The sequence below is a fragment of the Balaenoptera ricei genome, chromosome 2, assembly GCF_028023285.1.
Source record: "Balaenoptera ricei isolate mBalRic1 chromosome 2, mBalRic1.hap2, whole genome shotgun sequence".
Lineage (NCBI taxonomy): Eukaryota > Metazoa > Chordata > Mammalia > Artiodactyla > Balaenopteridae > Balaenoptera > Balaenoptera ricei.
In genome coordinates this window covers 71964557-71982084 of record NC_082640.1, presented here as the reverse complement: position 1 = coordinate 71982084, position 17528 = coordinate 71964557, and the positions used below count along the sequence as shown (strand labels likewise).

Here is a 17528-nt window from a genome sequence, read left to right as displayed (position 1 = left end):
GTTAACATCCATCACCTCTCCTAGTTACAAATTCAGGACGTTATTTTTTAACTTTGAGACTGAAGGAAATAGCCAAGGTTGTGAATGTAGAGAGAGATGAGGTCTGAGGTTTGACTCTTGAAGTACTACAGCATTTAAGGGATGGGGAAATGAGGAGCAGTCAGTGAAGAAGCAACATCGGAAGGAGAATTGTATCCTGGAAGCAAAGTGAGGAATGTGCTCAAGAAGGAGGGAGAGGAATTCTGTCAAGTTCTATATAAATCAATTAAGATGAGAACTGAGAATTGATTTGGCAGCATGGAAGTGAACGATAACCTTTACAAGAACAGTTTTGGTGGAGTGATGGGAGTGAAAGCCTCTCTATAGTGAATTCAAGAACAAACAGAAGGAGACGAATTTGAGGCAGAGTGTATAGATAATCTTTTAATGAATCTTGTTTTGAAAGGAATCTGAGAAATGGAGCAGCAGCTGGAGGAGAATGTGGGGTCTGGGGAGTTTCTCTTTTACGGCAGACATTATAGAAAGGATGTTTGTTAATGGGATTGATCCAGTAGAGAGAGAACATGTATTGATGTGGAAGAAAGAGGAGTGAAATGGCTTGTCGTTTTGGAAAAGCAGAGCTGTGAAGTCCTGGCAGGTTTGTCCTCTGCCTTGACACTCTCTAAGACACAGAGAAGAGAGAGCAGGAAAATCGAAGAGATGTGAATGGTGACTGTTGCTGCTCTGGCCTCTGTAGAATTAGGATTAAAGAAATTGATGAGAGCCTCTGGTTTTATTTGTCCCAGAGCACCTCAACAGTAACAGCTGACCCTGCTTTTCTTTGCATTCTGAAGATGCAAAGGATAAGGAAAGAAGAAAGTTTCTCCTTCCATCTTTAGTCTTTATTTTCTACCATGAGCATTTTGAATGTTCATGTGAATATAATTGTGAGTGCCTGTGAATATAAATGTGGCTGATACTTGATATTAAGCTATGTTTTATCAAAGTACATGCCACACCTGTCCCACACAGAAACCCATGGTATGTGGGCAGGACTAAAAGCCACTGTAAATCCCTTCTGTTTCTTCACAGCATTAGGACAGAGTAGTCAGTAAAGAAGTTACCTGTTTATGCTTCCACTAGTTACAGAGACATTTGAATTTTCTTATTTATTTTACTGAAGCCTCCATTTTAACTTTAAAGCCTTTCATGTCTTAGAGGACACATCTTAACAGGTGAATAAGAGTGGAAAATAATTTCATACTTTTTAATTACTAGGAGAAAGGCTCCTCCGGTGATGAAGTCTGACTCACAGCCATAGTCAGCTTTTGAGTCGTATTTATCCAACATGCTAAACACAAGACATCCCAAGATAGGAAATAATGAAATACCAGGTCAGTTGGGCATTGCTAGAGAGCACTTACTGCCAACCTCAGTTGTTCCTTAAGTTGTGATTGTGTGGCCAGATAGTCTTACTCCACGTTCTGTGTCTGTCTTTGCAGAAAGAGTAAAAGTCCTAAGTATTCACACAGATTTGTTTTGTGATATGAGATCCAAAGGAGGCTTCTAAATTATTTTCAGAATTGCTCTACCATTACCTTTTCACCCTAAGTGAGTCTGGAATGCATCCAGCAAAACAACTTTGGCATGTTCATACCTTTCAGAATGAATCATCTTCCTTCCCTTTAGTGAGAGAAGGGCTCTGTTGATTGTTTCTGGCAGAATTTCCACAAATGTTCTATTTTTCTTAAATCTTCCACTGTTTCACTTGAGCTGAACCTGGGGGTGCCTGATGTTCCTGAAGGAGACCTCTGAATCTCCCAACTCACAGTCACTTATATTGAAAGACTAGTCAGTTTTGATTCTCTGGGAAGATGTCAGGCATCTTTTTTTAAGAAGTTGTTTCCATTATAGGAAGTCACAGATGGTGGGCAAAAGACTGTATGAGAATACTGTGCTAAAGCCTGGGGAAAGTTGAAGGTTTGTTCTTGCTTATTGAGCATAATCCTCTTTACCTGACTGTGTAATGGAGAGTACTATTATCAGAATGTTGAGGTGGATTCTGGGACATCCTTTGATCTCCTTGAAATTCAAAATTTGTTCCAACTAGCCTGAACTTTTTATTTTTGTATTTCACAGTATCCAGACATGAGTCAAGAATCTGATTCTCCATTTGTTTTCATCTGCACAAATCCCCAGGAAATGATTGTGAAGTTTCCTATTAAAGGAAGTCCAAAAATCTGTAAGTCACAAGCTTTGATGGTCTAATTTTTTTCTTTTTGTCTTGAATCTCACTTGTTTAACTTAAAAATTTTTTTCTCTTTTTACCCTGTTCTATGTCATCTCAAATATTTGGAGAATTAGTAAAATTCTACTTATCATATACCTGAAACTAACACAACGTTGTTAATCAACTATACTTCAATAAAAAAATTCTATTTATCAATAACTTTAATGTTAGGTTAACTACAGTATAGCCTTTCCAAAATATACCTCGATCCACAATTATTGGTATATGAGTGAATCACTCTAAACTTCCATTTAGGACCCCATTAACTTTAAAATCCTATTTGTCAGCCAAAAGAGTACGTTTGCCCCACTGTACTGTTCTTATTAAAGGAAGTATTAAGCCAGTGCCAGTGACAACATTGTCTTTTTTCCATTGTTCCTCAGTATTCAATCTGAGAATAAGACAACTTTTTAAGTGTCTATTTTTGAATGTCTATTTTGGACGTACCACTTCCTACTATTCCCTTGATTACTGCTTCCTAGAGCTCTGCTCTAGCCCTCTTGCTTTTCATCCTCTTTTTGAAACCTCCTGATGGTTTTCTTTTCTGTAATGTTTGCTTTTATGTGTTTGTGATTATAGTACCCTCTGCATATTCACTTCTTAGGAAGTGCTTGTGACTTTATTCTTTCAACTTCCAACTCTTCTTCAACTCCCAACTTCTCTTCCTCTGTCTAGTCCTACAGCAGCCTCTTCTATTTCCAGGGAATCTCAAGAAACATATAGTGGTGTCCTCTTTGCCTAACGTACCTTTTTTTTTTTTTTTAATAAATTTATTTATTTTTGGTTGTGTTGGGTCTTCATTGCTGTGTGTGGGCTTTCTCTAGTTGCAGTCAGCGGTGGCTACTTTTTGTTGCAGTGCATAGGCTTCTCATTGCGGTGGCTTCTCCTGTTGTAGAGCATGGGCTCTAGGCGCGCAGGTTTCAGTAGTTGTGGTTTGCGGGCTCTAGAGCGCAGGTTCAGTAGCTGTGGCGCATGGGCTTAGTTGCTCCGCGGCATGTGAGATCTTCCTGGACCAGGGATCGAACCTGTGTCCCCTGCATTGGTGGGAAGATTCTTAACCACTGCGCCACCAGGGAAGTCCCTAACTTCCTTTTAAAAACATCAGCGGAGAAGCTTCAAGATGGCGGAAGAGTAAGACGTGGAGATCACCTCCCCACAAATACTTCAGAAATACATCTATATGTGGAACAACTCCTACAGAACACCTACTGAATGCTGGCAGAAGACCTCAGACCTCCCAAAAGGCAAGAAACTCCCCACGTACCTGAGTAGGGCAAAAGAAAAAACAGAGACAAAAGAATAGAGATGGGACCTGCACCAGTGGGAGGGAGCTGTGAAGGAGGAAAGGTTTCCACACACTAGGAAGCCCCTTCGTGGGCAGAGACTGTGGGTGGCGGAGGGGGGAAGCTTCGGCGCCATGGAGGAGAGTGCAGCAATAGGGGTGCAGAGGGCAAAGCGGAGAGATTCCTGCACAGAGGATCGGTGCGGACCAGCACTCACCAGCCTGAGAGGCTTGTCTGCTCACCCACCAGGGTGGGTGGGGGCTGGGAGCTGAGGTTCGGGCTTTGGAGGTCGGATCCCAGGGAGAGGACTGGGGTTAGCGGCGTGAACACAGCCTGAAGGGGGGTAGTGCGCCACAGCTAGCCAGGAGGGGGTCCGGAAAAAAGTCTGGAGCTGCCGAAGAGGCAAGAGACTTTTTCTTGCCTCTTTGTTTCCTGGTGCGTGAGGAGAGGGGATTAAGAGCACCGCTTAAAGGAGCTCCAGAGACGGGCGTGAGCCGCGGCTATCAGTGCGGACCCCAGAGACGGGCATGGGACGCTAAGGCTGCTGCTGCCGCCACCAAGAAGCCTATGTGCAAGCACAGGTCACTCTCCACACCTCACCTCCAGGGAGCCTGTGCAGCCCGCCACTGCCAGGGTCCCATGATCCAGGGACAACTTCCCCGGAAGAACACACGGCGCGCCTCACGCTGGTGCAACGTCACGCCGGCCTCTGCCGCTGCAGGCTCGCCCCGCATTCCGTACCCCTCCCTCACCCCAGCCTGAGTGAGCCAGAGCCCCTGAATCAACTGCTCCTTTAACCCTGTCCTGTCTGAGCGAAGAACAGATGCCCTCAGGCGACCTACATGCAGAGGCAGGTCCAAATCCAAAGCTGAACCCCAGGAGCTGCGCGAACAAAGAAGAGAAAGAGAAATTTCTCCCAGCAGCCTCAGGAGCAGCGGATTAAATCAACACAATCAACTTGATGTACCCTGCATCTGCGGAATACCTGAATAGACAACAAATCACCCCAAATTGAGGAGGTGGACTTTGGGAGCAATGATATATATTTTTTTTTTCCCTTTTTCTCTTCTTGTGAGTGTGTATTTGTATGCTTCTGTGTGTTTGTCTCTATAGCTTTGCTTTTACCATTTGTCCTAAGGTTCTGTCTGGCTGTATTTTTTTTGTTTTTTTTTTTAACTGTAGTTTTTAGCACTTGTTATCATTGGTGGATTTGTTTTTTGGTTTGGTTGCTCTCTTCTTTCTTTCTTTCTTTTTTTTTTAATACTTAAAAAAAATTTTTTTAATAATTATTTTTTATTTTAATAACTGTTTTACTTTACATTATTTTATTTTATTTTATCTTCTTCTTTCTTTCTTTCTTTTTTTTCTCCCTTTTATTCTGAGCCATGTGGATGACAGGCTCTTGGTGCTCCAGCTGGGCATCAGGGCTGTGCCTCTGAGGTGGGAGAGACAAGTTCAGGATACTGGTCCACAAGAGACCTCCCAGCTCCACATAATATCAAACGGCGAAAATCTCCCAGAGATTTCCATCTCAACGCCAAGACCCAGCTCCACTCAATGACCAGCAAGCTACAGTGCTGGATACCCTATGCCAAACAACTAGCAAGACAGGAACACAACCCCATCCATTAGCAGAGAGGCTGCCTAAAATCATAATAAGGCCACAGACACCCCAAAACACACCACCAGACGTGGACCTGCCCACCAGAAAGACAAGATCCAGCCTCATCCACCAGAACACAGGCACTAGTCCCCTCCACCAGGAAGCCTACACAACCCACTGAACCAACCTTAGCCACTGGGGACAGACACCAAAAACAACGGGAACTACGAACCTGCAGCCTGCAAAAAGGAGACCCCAAACACAGTAAGTTAAGCAAAATGAGAAGACGGAGAAACACACAGCAGATGAAGGAGCAAGGCAAAAACCCACCAGACCTAACAAATGAAGAGGAAATAGGCAGTCTACCTGAAAAACAATTCAGAATAATCATAGTAAAGATGATCCAAAATCTTGGAAATAGAATGGAGAAAATACAAGAAACGTTTAACAAGGACCTAGAAGAACTAAAGAGCAAACAAACAGTGATGAGCAACACAATAAATGAAATTTTAAATTCTCTAGAAGGAATCAATAGCAGAATAACTGAGGCAGAAGAACGGATAAGTGACCTGGCAGACAAAATAGTGGAAATAACTACCACAGAGCAGAATGAAGAAAAAAGAATGAAAAGAACTGAGGACAGTCTCAGAGACCTCTGGGACAACATTAAATGCACCAACATTCAAAGTATAGGGGTCCCAGAAGAAGAAGAGAAAAAGAAAGGGACTAAGAAAATATTTGAAGAGATTATAGTTGAAGACTTCCCTAATATGGGAAAGGAAATGGTTAATCAAGTCCAGGAAGCACAGAGAGTCCCATACAGGATAAATCCAAGGAGAAACACGCCAAGACACATATTAATCAAACTATCAAAAATTAAATACAAAGAAAAAATATTAAAAGCAGCAAGGGAAAAACAACAAATAACATACAAGGGAATCCCCATAAGGTTAACAGCTGCTCTTTCAGCAGAAACTCTGCAAGCCAGAAAGGAGTGGCAGGACATATTTAAGGTGATGAAGGAGAAAAACCTACAAGCAAGATTATTCTACCCAGCAAGGATCTCATTCAGATTTGACAGAGAAATTAAAAGCTTTACAGACAAGTAAAAGCTAAGAGAATTCAGCACCACCAAACCAGCTTTACAACAAATGCTAAAAGAACTTCTCTAGGCAGGAAACAGAAGAGAAGGAAAAGACCTACAATAACAAACCCAAAACAATTAAGAAAATGGTAATAGGAACATACATATCGATAATTACCTTAAATGTAAATGGATTAAATGCTCCAACCAAAAGACATAGACTGGGTGAATGGATACAAAAACAAGATCCGTATATATGCTGTCTACAAGAGACCCACTTCAGAGCTAGGGACACATAGAGACTGAAAGAGAGGGGATGGAAAAACATATTCCATGCACATGGAAATCAAAAGAAAGCTGGAGCAGCAATTCTCATATCAGACAAAATAGACTTTATAACAAAGACTATTACAAGAGACAAAGAAGGACACTACATAATGATCAAGGGATCAATCCAAAAAGAAGATACAACAATTGTAAATATTTATGCACCCAACATAGGAGCACCTCAATACATAAGGCAAATACTAACAGCCATAAAAGGGGAAATCGACAGTAACACAATCATAGTAGGGGACTTTAACACCCCACTTTCACCAATGGACAGATCATCCAAAATGAAAATAAATAAGGAAACACAAGCTTTAAATGATACATTAAACAAGATGGACTTAATTGATATTTATAGGACATTCCATCCAAAAACAACAGAATACACTTTCTTCTCAAGTGCTCATGGAACATTCTCCAGGATAGATCATAACTTGGGTCACAAATCAAGCCTCAGTAAATTTAAGAAAATTGAAATTGTGTCAGGTATCTTTTCTGACCACAACGCTATGAGACTAGATATCAATTACAGGGAAAAAGCTGTAAAAAATACAAACACATGGAGGCTAAACAATGCAGTACTTAATAACCAAGAGATCACTGAAGAAATCCAAGAGGAAATCAAAAAATACCTAGAAACAAATGACAGTGAAAACACGATGACCCAAAACCTATGGGATGCAGCAAAAGCAGTTCTAAGAGGGAAGTTTATAGCAATACAAGCCTACCTCAAGACACAAGAAATATCTCAAACAACCTAACCTTACACCTAAAGCAATTAGAGAAGGAAGAACAAAAAAACCCCAAAGTTAACAGAAGGAAGGAAATCATAAAGATCAGACCAGAAATAAATGAAAAAGAAATGAAGGAAACGATAGCAAAGATCAATAAAACTGAAAACTGGTTCTTTGAGAAGATAAACAAAATTGATAAGCCATTAGCCAGACTCATCAAGAAAAAAAGGGAGAAGACTCAAATCAATAGAATTAGAAATGAAAAAGGAGAAGTAACAACTGACACTGCAGAAATACAGAAGATCATGAGAGATTACTACAAGCAACTATATGCCAATAAAATGGACAACCTGGAAGAAATGGACAAATTCTTAGAAATGCACAACCTTCCGAGACTGAACGAGGAAGAAATAGAAAATATGAACAGACCAATCACAAGCACTGAAATTGAAACTGTGATTAAAAATCCTCCAACACACAAAAACCCAGGACCAGATGGCTTCACAGGTGAATTCTATCAAACATTTAGAGAAGAGCTAACACCTATCCTTCTCAAACTCTTCCAAAATATAGCAGAGGGAGGAACACTCCCAAACTCATTCTATGAGGCCACCATCACCCTGATACCAAAACCAGACAAAGATGTCACAAAGAAAGAAAACTACAGGCCAATATCACTGATGAACATAAATGCAAAAATCCTCAACAAAATACTAGCAAACAGAATCCAACAGCACGTTAAAAAGATCATACACCATGTTCAAGTGGGGTTTATCCCAGGAATGCAAGGATTCTTCAATATACGCAAATCAATCAACGTGATACACCATATTAACAAATTGAAGGAGAAAAATCATATGATCATCTCAATAGATGCAGAGAAAGCTTACAACAAAATTCAACACCCATTTATGATAAAAACCCTCCAGAAAGTAGGCATAGAGGGAACTTTCCTCAACATAATAAAGGCCATATATGACAAACCCACAGCCAACATCATCCTCAATGGTGAAAAACTGAAACCATTTTTCCACTAAGATCAGGAACAAGACAAGGTTGCCCACTCTCACCACTATTATTCAATATAGTTTTGGAAGTTTTAGCCACAGCAATCAGAGAAGAAAAAGAAATAAAAGGAATCCAAATCGGAAAAGAAGAAGTAAAGCTGTCACTGTTTGCAGATGACATGATATTATACATAGAGAATCCTAAAGATGCTACCAGAACACTACTAGAGCTAATCAATGAATTTGGTAAAGTAGAAGGATAAAAAATGCACGGAAATCTCTTGCATTCCTATACACTAATGATGAAAAATCTGAAAGTGAAATTAAGAAAACACTCCCATTTACCATTGCAACAACAAGAATAAAATATCTAGGAATAAACCTACCTAAGTAGACAAAAGACCTGTATGCAGAAAATTATAAGACACTGATGAAAGAAATTAAAGATGATACAAACAGATGGAGAGATATACCATGTTCTTGGATTGGAAGAGTAAACATTGTGAAAATGACTGTACTACCCAAAGCAATCTACAGATTCAATACAACCCCTATCAAACTACCACTGGCATTTTTCACAGAACTAGAACAAAAAATTTCACAATTTGTATGGAAACACAAAAGACCCCGAATAGCCAAAGCAATCTTGAGAAAGAAAAACAGAGCTGGAGGAATCACGCTCCCTGACTTCAGACTATACTACAAAGCTACAGCAATCAAGACAGTATGGTACTGGCACAAAAACAGAAATATAGATCAATGGAACAGGATAGAAAGCCCAGAGATAAACCCAGGCACATATGGTCACCTTGTCTTTGATAAAGGAGGCAAGAATATACAATGGAGAAAAGACAGCCTCTTCAATAAGTGGTGCTGGGAAAACTAGACAGCTACATGTAAAAGAATGAAATTAGAACACTCCCTAACACCATACACAAAAATAAACTCAAAATGGATTAAAGACCTAAATGTAAGGCCAGGCAGTGTCAAACTCTTAGAGGAAAACATAGGTGGAACACTCTATGACATAGATCACAGCAAGATCCTTTTTGACCCACCTCCTAGAGAAATGGAAATAAAAACAAAAATAAACAAATGGGACCTAATGAAACTTAAAAGCTTTTGCACAACAAAGGAAACCATAAACAAGACAAAAAGACAAGCCTCAGAATGGGAGAAAATATTTGCAAATGAAGCAACTGACAAAGGATTAATCTCCAAAATTTACAAGCAGCTCATGCAGCTCAATATCAAAAAAACAAACAACCCAAACCAAAATTGGGCAGAAGACCTAAATAGACATTTCTCCAAAGAAGATATATAGATTACCAGCAAACACATGAAAGAATGCTCAACATCATTAATCATTAGAGAAATGCAAATCAAAACTACAATGAGATATCATCTCATACCAGTCAGAATGGCCATCATCAAAAAATCTACAAACAATAAATGCTGGAGAGGGTGTGGAGAAAAGGGAACCCTCTTGTACTGTTGGTGGGAATGTACATTGATACAGCCATTATGGAGAACAGTATGGAGGTTCCTTAAAAAACTAAAAATAGAACTACCATACAACCCAGCAATCCCACTACTGGGCATATACCCTGAGAAAACCATGATTCAGAAAGAGTCATGTACCAAAATGTTCATTGCAGCTCTATTTACAATAGCCAGGACATAGAAGCAACCTAAGTGTACATCAACAGATGAATTGATAAAGAAGATGTGGCACATATATACAATGGAATATTACTCAGCCATAAAAAACGAAATTGAGTTATTTGTAGTGAGGTGGATGGACCTAGAGTCTGTCATACAGAGTGAAGTAAGTCAGAAAGAGAAAAACAAATACCGTATGCTAACACATATATATGGAATCTAAAAAAAAAAAAATGGTCATCAAGAACCTAGGGGCTCGATTTATCTCTTGTAAAAATAAAATACAGTGTGTGTGTGTGAAGAAAAAAAAAAAAAAAAATAAAAGAACCTAGGGGCAAGACAGGAATAAAGACACAGACCTACTAGAAAATGGACTTGAGGATACAGGGAGGGGGAACGGTAAGCTGGGACAAAGTGAGAGAGTGGCATGGACATATATACACTACCAAATGTAAAATAGATAGCTAGTGGGAAGCAGCTGCATCATATGGGGAGATCAGCTCGGCGCTTTGTGACCACCTAGAGGGGTGGGATAGGGAGGATGATGCAAGAGGGAAGAGATATGGGGACATATGCATATGTATAACTGATTCACCTTGTTATAAAGCAGAAACTAACACACCATTGTAAAACAATTATACTCCAGTAAAGATGTTAAAAAAAAAAACAACATCAGCATCTCTCCCATTTGCTCATGTCAGTTACTGTTTCATGACTCTGACATTGCTTTCCCATTGTGTGAACTGGATGCTTCTGGGACATGCATTGTTGTCGGCTGTGCACAAGACTATGTCACCTTGTTCGTCGTGGACCAACTATTTTATAAATCTGTTCTGTAAAGAAGTACTTCTCAGACTATAATGTAAATAAAAATCACCTAGAGAGCTGTTAAAACACAGGTTCCTGCGCCCTTCTCCCAAGTGATACTAATGCTGTTGGTTAGCTGACTGCACTATGGATAATACTGCTTTTGATCACAAAATGAAATGCTTGGAGTATGAATTTAGATTCATGTATATTCACTGCAAAATTCAGGCAACCCTCATGATTTGTGAAACATATTTCTGAGATTCCTGCAAGTCAGAAAATCTGAACATAAATTGCCCTTGACTTACACAAATTATTTACTTCATACTTTACCCCACCTGTTAGCCAAGTGGCCCTGGAAATTCTTTTTCCTTCTTCTTCACTATTTAGGATTTAAATCTCCCTTTTTCTCTCCTTTTTAGGTTGAGAAATTTTACCCCTTCTTACTCTACTCCATTCTTACCTTACTGTAGGCACTGATGGCAACACTGGTGGTAGGAGGAAAACGTGGTCAGTCTTCTCTCCCAGACCCACTGCTACTTGATCTTTAGTCCCAGTTACCTTTTCGTAGCTTCCTTTCTATCTTGTTTTTCATCTGCTGCTTAAACTCCTGTGAGAAAATGTTTTGTGTAAACAGAGTTTATATATTTCTCTGAAACGTTTTACTTCAGTACTTTCTCTTCCCAGAGACCCACCTTCAGCACACATACGACCTTCATTTTTCTCCACAAGGTTTAATAGGGGGCGGGGTGGGTGATGGTCTTAAGAGAAAGCTTTTCCCCGTTCCTTCTGTTGGTTAGAAGCTTTAAAAAGCCAAAATGGGCTGTGTGCTTGTTTTAGGGACAGCAGGGCTGGAGAGAAATTGTGAGATTGCACCTTCTTCCATGGTAGACCAGACAAGGTGAAACATGGGTCAGAAACAATAGGTAAAGTTGGGGGTTAGGGGGGGTGGAGAAAGAATAGGTTGACCAATCCCTGTGTCTCAGAAAAAAACTTCTCTTGAGAGGGAGCCAGCCTACCTGAGGATTTAGTCTGGTGTGAAGTTTCTGTTCCCTGTAACTCTTCATTCCTTTGTCCTTCATTCATCCTGTCTTTAAAAACCTTACACGCTGCCAGAACTTCCTTCCCTTAAGCCATAGGGACCACCTCCAGTAGTTTACAGCTGGAAAAGTCTTTAATCTCACTGCCATAGGGGAAAATACATACTTGGCTCTTTTTATATATATATATATATATATAAATTTATTTATTTATTTATTTATTTAGGGCTGTGTTGGGTCTTCGTTGCTGCGCGCAGGCTTCTCATTACGGTGGCTTCTCTTGTTGTGGAGCACAGGCTCTAGGCGCACGGGCTTCAGTAGTTGCAGCACGTGGGCTCAGTAGTTGTGGCTCGTGGGCTCTAGAGCGCAGGCTCAGTAGTTGTGGTGCACATGGGCTTAGTTGCTCCGCAGCATGTGGGATCTTCCCGGACCAGGGATCACACCCGTGTCCCCTGCATTGGCAGGCGATTCTTAACCACTGCGCCACAAGGGACTTCCTATACTTGGCTCTTAATTTGGAATGCTTCACATTTTCTTCTAGAATATTGTTACATGAAGTGGTTAAGTTCCATGGTATTAATAATATTAATACTCTACTTCAGTTACAGCTCTATGCCTTAAATATTTGTTTCTTGTGGGATGGCTTAGGAACCTAAACCACTTTCCTTTTGTTTTTTTTTAAGTTTTGTTTTTAATTAATTTATTTAATTTATTTATTTTTGGCTGCATTGGGTCTTTGTTGTTGTGTGCGGGCTTTCTCTAGTTGCGGTGAGCGGGGGCTACTCTGTTGCGGTGCGCGGGCTTCTCATTGCGGTGGCTTCTCTTGTTGCAGAGCACGAGCTCCAGTAGTTGTGGCTCGCAGGCTCAGTAGTTGTGGCTCGCAGGCTCTAGAGTGCAGGCTCAGTAGTTGTGGCGCACGGGCTTAGTTGCTCCGCGGCATGTGGGATCTTCCCGGACCAGGGTTCGAACCCCTGTCCCCTGCATTGGCAGGCGGATTCTTAACCACTGTGCCACCAGGGAAGCCCCTAGCCACTTTTCATAGATTAGTTCTATGAGAAATTTATTCTAAGTTCCAAACTTCTGACTTGCAAATAAATGTCTATAATATAACTCATTTATGTGTTGTATCACATGTATATATTTGCTTTAAATTAAAGGCATATATTTTTATTTATGTTTTTGGACATGTAAAACTTGAGCTTGCTTGACCTGAGGATAATTGCGCTTCTTGAAGTTGAAATAATTCAGAAAACAATGTGCAATATGAAATCACTTGGCTGTGTGTCTGCTCAAATTAAGAAATGCAAAAAAGTTAAGTATAGTAGAATATGTAAGTTGAATGCTCAAAGAGATGAAGGTAATTTTTTTACTTTAAATGAACTACATGCTTTATAAACTCATGCAAATTCTGCCTTATATCTTATGCAAAACATGTGAAAATCCCTATGAGAGTTATATCGATTGATGGCAAATAGTTTTTTCCCTTTTAACTTCTTCTCCATCTGCTGCACATGCATTTGATTTTCTTTTAGGCACCATGATTGAGGATGTGGTTTAACACTGAAATGCTGTATGTACTAAATATAAAAATATTGGGGAAATACAGAAACTAAGCATGATCACTCTGCTTTTAAGAGAGTGTACTGTATATTACTGTAGCTAACTGTCCAGATCCCAAGTCTTAAAAAACCATGCTAAACTAGAACTCAGAGTTCAGAGGGCATCCACGATAACTGCTTCTTCATGCTAGGAGCCCCAGTCCCTGGCCTTCATTGCCCAGCTAACCCAATTGCTACTATTGGCAGTCACTATGGTAGATATTAGGGATGCAAAGAAGTTTTTAGTTGTAAGGAGCTCACAGATTGCTGGCACATGTATGGTTTTCTTAGGTTAGTCTAGGGGATGAAAGACTTTCTGAATCCCTGGGAGTGCCCTGGAAATCCTTCGTCCTCTGTATCTCCTTCCTCACATCAGTTTTCCATTTTATGACATCATCACTGAAGCCAGAGATTAGTTTGCCTACTATTGAGTGCTCTGCTCCAATGGGTTGATCTTACCTGAGCTGGTCTCATGTGAGGGCTTTCACAGTCAGACTGGAGTTTTATGAAAATTATATTTGGAATATTCTTATACAGTAAAGCTTTGGGGAGCCTGAAATAAATATAGTTAAAAGTCTTGCCTAGAGTTATCTGGTAAATATGGTAAATTAAAAGTAAAACTGAGACCATAACTAAGAAACACAACTCCCAAGCCTTAGCATAAATAACATGACTACCATTAATTTTTCAGAGAACTTTGAACTCATGAAGCATTTTAATGTATATATTTTTTAATAAATTTATTTATTTATTTATTTATTTTTGGCTGCGTTGGGTCTTCGTTGCTGCGCACAGGCTTTCTCTAGTTGTGGCGAGCGGGGGCTACTGTTCGTTGCTGTGTGCAGACTTCTCATTGGGGTGGCTTCTCTTGTTGCGGAGCACGGGCTCTAGGTGCGCGGGCTCAGTAGTTGTGGCATGTGGGCTTAGTAGTTGTGGCGCACGGGCTTAGTTGCTCCGCAGCATGTGGGATCTTGCTGGACCAGGGCTCGAACCCATGTCCCCTGCATTGGCAGGTGGATTCTTAACCACTGTGCCACCAGAGAAGTCCCTTTAATGTATATTATTTCAATTAATTATTTGATTAAATGATTCAGTGTATGTAAAATACTTGGTATAGTGCTTAGTATATAGAAAAACACTTAGCCTTAGCTATAATCCTCTCAACAACTTTGTATGTTACTAGAAATTTTTTCTTCCTTTCATTTTATAGCTGAGTGAACAGGTTTACAGAAATTATATTTTGCTCAGGTCTTTCTACCTCTAGGTTTCCTGCTCTTCTCACTTTATCGCATTGCCTCAGAAACAAAGTATTCCAATTTACATTTCATTTTTAGGGCACAGTATCACAGAGCTGCAAAGGGCCTTCAGTACTGTGTAGTCCAGTTTCCTCATAGCATTGAAAAAGTTGAGGACAAGAGTGACTAGGTGACTTCCTCAAGGTTATACAGATAGGTAGTCTTAGGACTAAAACTGGGACCTGGGTCTTCTAACTTATTCAGTACAGAGAACTAGAAGCCTGTAGTCCTAGATGGAATTCTAAATTCTGTCCTAGCTTGTCCTAAAAAGCTTAATGAGACGCAATACTTCTTTGTACCTCTGGGTACCACCACCTTTACAATGAGTACTCTTTTATGTTTATCTGATATCTGCTATTTTTGGTCACTAAGTAGTCCCTATAAAGTAAAGGTTTTGAAATTTGTGGTGTCTGCTTTTCTTTGTTTAATTCATTTATTGAGCACCTACCATTTGGTAGTCCTAGGGATACAACGGCAAACTTGCCTCGTAACAGGGCCCTTTGCCAGATTGCTGGCACATGTTTGGATTTCCAGCAAGACAGCCTGGGGGATGAAAGAACTCCTAAATCCCTGGGAAAACTCTGTGCTCTAAAGCCCAAATTAAAGTCAACATCATTGTGACTGTTGTGGACATCATTTAGGGTATCACTTAGTGATGGTTTCTAAGGAAGCCCAGAGAAGGAAGTAATGTTATTCCAGAGGCAGATGTAGCCCTGGAAAGATGAGGAAGAAGAAAAAAATTAAGAAAACAGAGAGGGGCTTCCCTGGTGGCACAGTGGTTGAGAATCTGCCTGCCAATGCAGGGGACACAGGTTCGAGCCCTGGTCCGGGAAGATCCCACATGCCGCGGAGCAACTAAGCCCGTGAGCCACAACTACTGAGCCTGCGCGTCTGGAGCCTGTGCTCCGCAACAAGAGAGGCCACGATAGTGAGAGGCCCGCGCACCGCGATGAAGAGTGGCCCCCGCTCGCCACAACTAGAGAAAGCCCTCGCACAGAAACGAAGATCCAACACAGCCATAAATAAATAAATAAATAAAATTAAAAAAAAAAAAAAAAAAGAAAAGAAAACAGAGAAACTTGTTAGATTGAAATAATTTTTTTTCACACTCTCCTTGTGCAGTAGTCCGGACATGTATTCTTACCTTAGTTGGACAAATGAGGATATTGAAGTCCAGAGAGATCTAATGACTTGCCCCAAGTCACTCATCTAGTTGGTATCAGACAAAGGAGGACTGGTACCTGGGTTTCCTGGCTTCTCGTCCAGTGCTTTCTCTCTTATACCTGACTACTGCAACAAATGAAAATGACAACATACAAGGGGCCGTGGTTGTGCATATAGGCGTGTAGTACACCCAGCTGCTTTTGTTTTTGTTTGTTTGTTTATTTAGTGCCAAGGCTGAACTGAACTATTTCTGTTTCCAGCATCAGCATCTCTACTGACTTAAATAAGACTTTTTGTGAGAGAAAGCAACCTGCAAGCTCTGTTCTCAGGCCAGGCAGACAGGAACTCTGTTAAATTTTTCTTCATGAGATGGATATTTCCTAAGGCAGCTACCACTGAACCCAACTTTATCCTGGTAGATCTGAGGAGTCAGAGGTTGGAGACCACATCCGTGAAGTACCTCTCATTAGGGTCACCTGGGACAGGAAGGTTGCTTGTTTTCTAACTTTTAACACTTAGGACAGTCATACAGCCTATGACCTTTGCCCTTCTTAACTGGTGATAGGGGCCCTTTGTCAGTAAAGCATTCATGTGGATTCTACTCCACTGTTTCAGGTCACTCCCCCTATTAAGTCTGAGGCAGCAAAGGAGTGAGTTGAACTGCTTTTCTCACTGTGAGGGAGGTACATGCATTATGCTCAGCCAGTTAACAGGTCAGAGGAATGGGTTTCCCACTGTGTGAAATGTCTTCCTTTATCATTATGTGTGTATTCTTTAAAAACTTGCCTTAGCATCAGGCACTCTGGAAAACGCAATGTTTCTTTTCTAGTAACTACAAAATTAGAAATATTAACTTCTTAGATTTTTAGGTGAATACTCATTGTGTTTGTGTACGTACGTACGTACATTTGTGTGTCCCTATACAGTGTTCCCATTGCTTCCTCATTCTTACAGAATGAAACTCTGAAGTTTGAAAGTGTCTGAGTCCTGAAGCAAGATAATTGAATGTGACAGAAACACAGTAACCAGAAGACCTGGGAGGCCATGAAAGATTTGCATTGCAAATATAAAAAATAAATAATGAGGCTTCTTTTTCTCCCTTACAGGGAAACTGGATTCCAAGATCCATCAAGGAGCAAAGAAGGGGTTAATGAAGCAGAATAAAGCTGTCTGACCCAGGAAAAAAGGAACTATACAGCATAGTGGAGTTTTGTGTACTAAAATTGCTATCCACTGGTCCTTTGGAATTGAAGCAGTAGACATCTAAAGGCTTGGCATCAGGCTTGAACCTCTCAGAATTTAAACTCATCAAAATCTGTATATTTTTCTTAAAGAGTGGGATTCTTACTTTATGTAGTGGGTCAAAAATCTTTGGATACATTATTTATAAAGACTTATTTTAAAAATTCTAGATCTTTGACATTTTTCTCAGAATGATACAGAAGAAAAAGGAACAAGTTGGAAATTATTTTCCTCTCTGAGGCTTGGATTTGTTTTAGTTAGGAAAATTCTTAACCTAGGTTAACAGTATTTTAAGGCACCACTTGAATTTTAAAGTTTTTTTTTTTTTCAAAGTGATAACCTGGTAGAGTATTAGGATGTTTTTGGAATTGTGTTTAATAGAAACGTGTGATGGGACAGAGAGGTTTTTA

At 40.2% G+C, this 17528-nt stretch overlaps 1 protein-coding gene across 1 annotated transcript in view; it reads left to right on the top strand.

Moving 5' to 3' along the window:
* The window catches only part of TRIP4 (thyroid hormone receptor interactor 4), a 68186-nt gene extending 50899 nt beyond the window's left edge, over window positions 1-17287 (top strand). The window contains exons 12-13 of the mRNA XM_059915510.1: window positions 2119-2221; window positions 16983-17287. Coding sequence (XP_059771493.1) covers window positions 2119-2221; window positions 16983-17050 — 171 coding nt within the window. The 3' untranslated portion in view covers window positions 17051-17287. The remainder of the gene's footprint in view (window positions 1-2118; window positions 2222-16982) is intronic.
* The last annotated feature ends 241 nt before the right edge of the window (window positions 17288-17528 follow it).